This window comes from Geospiza fortis, unplaced genomic scaffold, assembly GCF_000277835.1.
Source record: "Geospiza fortis unplaced genomic scaffold, GeoFor_1.0 scaffold450, whole genome shotgun sequence".
Classification (NCBI taxonomy): Eukaryota; Metazoa; Chordata; class Aves; order Passeriformes; family Thraupidae; genus Geospiza; species Geospiza fortis.
Window position 1 is genome coordinate 1926337 of NW_005054416.1, and position 3737 is coordinate 1930073.

General features: G+C 53.1%; 1 protein-coding gene across 1 annotated transcript; it reads right to left on the reverse strand.

Moving 5' to 3' along the window:
* Positions 1 to 300: 300 nt before the first annotated feature.
* On the reverse strand, positions 301 to 3358 carry BET1L (Bet1 golgi vesicular membrane trafficking protein like). Its single transcript, XM_005426489.2, has 3 exons — positions 3265 to 3358; positions 2114 to 2170; positions 301 to 1862 (listed from the first exon to the last, which is right to left on the reverse strand). The coding sequence occupies exons 1-3, from the start codon at positions 3337 to 3339 to the stop codon at positions 1695 to 1697; spliced, it is 300 nt and encodes a 99-aa protein (XP_005426546.1). The 5' UTR covers positions 3340 to 3358; the 3' UTR covers positions 301 to 1694.
* Positions 3359 to 3737: the final 379 nt, after the last annotated feature.

Below are 3737 nucleotides of genomic sequence, written 5' to 3' on the forward strand. Positions count from 1 at the left end.
GGGGGCGGGGGGCGCCTGCCGTGAAGACGCAGACGGGTGGAGACACCGACCCCCGAAGGATGAGAGGCCGCTGGCGCCCCCAACCCGGGGCCTGTGGCTCTCACCGTCCCTTTTCACCACTGTCCACCTGTCCGCAGGCCTCCCCAGTGTCCCTGTGAGTCCCCGCGAGTCCCCCACCCCACCCGAGGGTCCCACTGCAGCCCCAGGGTGGCTCCACGTGACGCTGGAATTGGGCTGTGAGGCCACAGGTACAACCAGGTGACTGACATTGCACCTTGCACAAGGAACAAACATCTGGGCTAAAAGGTCTAAAATCGGCTTTATTTACAGCAGAAAAGGCAAAAGAAACCCCGCCAGAGTGAGGGCCGGGCTGCTCCAGGATCCTTTCATCGGGAGTCACCTACTCCAGGAATCACAGGACATCGATTCTTCCCAAAGGAAAGAGCCCAGAGCTGCCACGTTGCACCAGGAAAGCAGGAAGAGCCAGAGGAAGTTCCTGCTGCCTCCTTGCTCCTTGCCTTTCCTGCACGTTTTTTCCCAAACATGGAAAAGAGCACACCTAATCCAGCCAGGGTGTGTTTTGTGAGCAGTTTAGTACGTGGGACAACATTCCCTTCATAGCTGCGGACCCCAGTCAGGCCAAGGGCAAAGGAATTCCCAGTGGGAACAGGGAGAAAGCAAAGGAACACCCAGCCATCCATCCAGGAAGAGGGTTTGCTGGAGAGTCTAAATCAGAGGAGGAGGAATGGCTGAGCCCTGGCTGTTACAGGAAGAGAGAAGGAAATAAGCAAGGCAGGGGTTCCTTTTGTACCTTCTAAATGCATAAACAAATCAGCAAATCCCTCCTTGATTTCCCCCCCACTCCTGACGGCACTGAGAGGGGAATTCCACTTCACCTCAACCTCTTGTTTTATTGGCACTACATGTCCACAAAGTGCTCTAAAACCAGGGTGGCACAGTAACCACAATTAACTGGACCTTCTGCCACCGGATTTCTTTACCCTGATTTAGTAACCAAATTTGCACATGTGTGGGAAGGTTCTGGAAGGTTGCACACAAGTGCAAATCCCTGTGGTTATGGACTGTGGCCCTCCCTTCCCACAGGGTCCAGCCCAGTTTGCCCACAAGGATGATGAAGAAAACCAAGCCAGGATTTAATGAAAGTCCTGCTCCCCTGCATCTCTTCCCTGCCACAATCTGAGAGTATCCAGGCCCAGATCCAATGCCAATTCCACCCGAAAGCAGCACAGCACAGGTTTCATTTCAGCCCAGGGAAATGGAGAGTGGCCACACGGAATGTCAGTCACACACTGGTACTCCCAAATCCCGTAAGTCAGCATCCTAAATTCTACAGCTCGCAGAGCTCAGCTGGCTTATGGAGTATCCACAAGTCCCTGGATTTGTTAGTTCCTGGGTTTCATGGAAGGAAGTGATGTGGAAGTGGCCCTTAGGAACAGCCCACGGGATGTGGACAAGGCAGGAGGTCACAGGCAAGCCATGACCCCAAAATCCCGTTAGACACGAAGATCCCTTTGGAGCCAAACTTGTTTTGGAAGAGCTGTCTGGGCCCAGCTGGAGCAACGAGGGAGGAAAATCACTGGGAAGGTGGAGGTGTGGCTGGAGGCTCCTCTGGAAAACGTGTGGGCAGGTCTGTGGACGGTGGGGTGTGGCCTGTGGCACGTCCCAGGCCGGGCTCAGGTCCCTGCCTGGGACACCAGGTAGTAGAGGATGAAGAAGATGAGGACGAGGGCCACGGACACGGCCAGGAGCAGCCGGCGGTTGTCGCGGCCGGAGCGCGCCATGCCCGAGAAGCGCTTCACGCTGCCCGTCAGCAGCCCTGTCACGCTCAGGAAATCCGAGTCCTGGATGGCAGGAAAGGACACCTTGGAGGCCTTGTAGAATCACAGAATTTCCCGAGTTTCCCAAGGGAACATCCCGAGTCCCAAGGGATTCAAAGGGACGAGCCAGTCCAGCTCCAAGCCCTGCACGGGACACCCCAACATTCCCGGTGCTGATTTAGGGTTTCTCCCTCAAGGACTTTTGCTGTCCCACCTCTCATCCCAATTCCCTGATTTGCACAGAAAGCCCTGTGTCCTGTCTCCCAGGTCCTTACCATGCCATCCAGGTAGCGGTTCTGTTCCTCAGCATCCTTGTCAATATCCAGAGCCAGCTGCAGGGCAAGGCAGGAAATGGGCATTAATGAGCTTTTAATGTCCAGAGAACCTCTAAAATCTGAAATGCAAAGTATTTAAACAAGGTGCTGCATTCCCAGCTCCAACAGACACACAGGGGCTTGTCTGATGCAGGAACAAGGAAAATAGAATTTCCCTGTCAGGCAGGTGAAGTTTTCCAGCTCTGAAAATAAAGCCTGGCTGTCCAAATCTGCCAGCTAGAGAGAGGAGCTTAAACCCTGGGACACAATGGCAGGAATTCAGCCTGCCCTTTTACACAGTGAGTCATCAACTTATTTCATGGTTTGTACTAAACTTTTAATAATAATTTAGAAATTAAAGCTGCAAATCAAAGTGTTTGATGTTAATAGGAGCAAACTGTAGGGGGACAGAATATAAGAAAATAAAGATAGTGTAGAAAGTAATCTTAGCCCTAAGGAGTTGCAGCTGGGCCAATTATCAAAGATTAGGAACAGGCCTGACTTTAACAGGCCACAGGTGTAAGCAATGAGAAGAAGAGTGCTATAAAAGAGTGGGGTGGCTGGGTGAGAAGGGAACTGGTATTGGTTGGTTGCTTTGTGAAGAAGAAAGGGTCAGGGCTCAGAGGAGCTGCCCACGAGAAACACCAAGAGGGTATGAAACTTTTGTGATAAGGAGACAACAGTATGGAACCCCTGCAATAAGATGGCAACAGTGAGTCGTTGCCTTCTTTCATGGCTTGTACTAAACTTTTAATAATAATTTACAGCTTCAAGCTTAAATCCAAGTGTTTGATGTTAGTAGGAGCAAGCCAGCTTTAAGAACAGCCACACAGAGACACAGATATTTTCCAAAATTAATCTACCTGCCTTATTTTCATTAATATTTCCCCAAGGAGGTGAGCTTAGCAACTCCTCTGTGTTCAGGTCTGACTGGGCTTGGAGCAACCTGGTCTAGTGGAAGGTGCCCCTGCCTGTGGGAAGGGGTGGGACTATATGAGCCTTAAGGTCCCTTCCAACCCAGACCTTTCCATGGTTCTGTGATCCTTTGCAGGACTCCCAGGTGATCAGAGCCTGTCCTTCAGCTCAACACCTGCTGTGACCTCGGCACTCACCGACTTCAGCCTGGTGACCTTGCTGGCCAGGCTGTCGGCCATCCGCTTGTTCTCCATGTCCAGCAGGTCCTCCATGGCGCTCGGACTCTGCCCTGGGGAGAAGAATGAGGAGCCCACATCATCCCTGCCCTGCCACAGCATGGCTCTGTTCCTGTCACAGCCCCCCCTCCTCGCATGGTTGGCGCCGTGGAACCCTCTGAAAATGTGACCAAAACACCACAGACTTCCCCCAAACATGCCAGGGCGAGAACCCAGACTTGCACCCTGGATTGCCACCATGGCCCAGCAGCAGCTGCGGGGGTTCTATGGCCAGTGATACCCAGGGGTGAGATTTGGGTGAAACCCGGCAAATCCGGGGCCCTTTGGCCCTCGGCCGTGTTGGGGTCTCTCGGCATTGCCCCCATTGTGGGGCAGGGGGGGTCCGGGGGGGATTAGGAATTCGGGGGCAGTTATGGGCTATGGGGGCTCAAAAG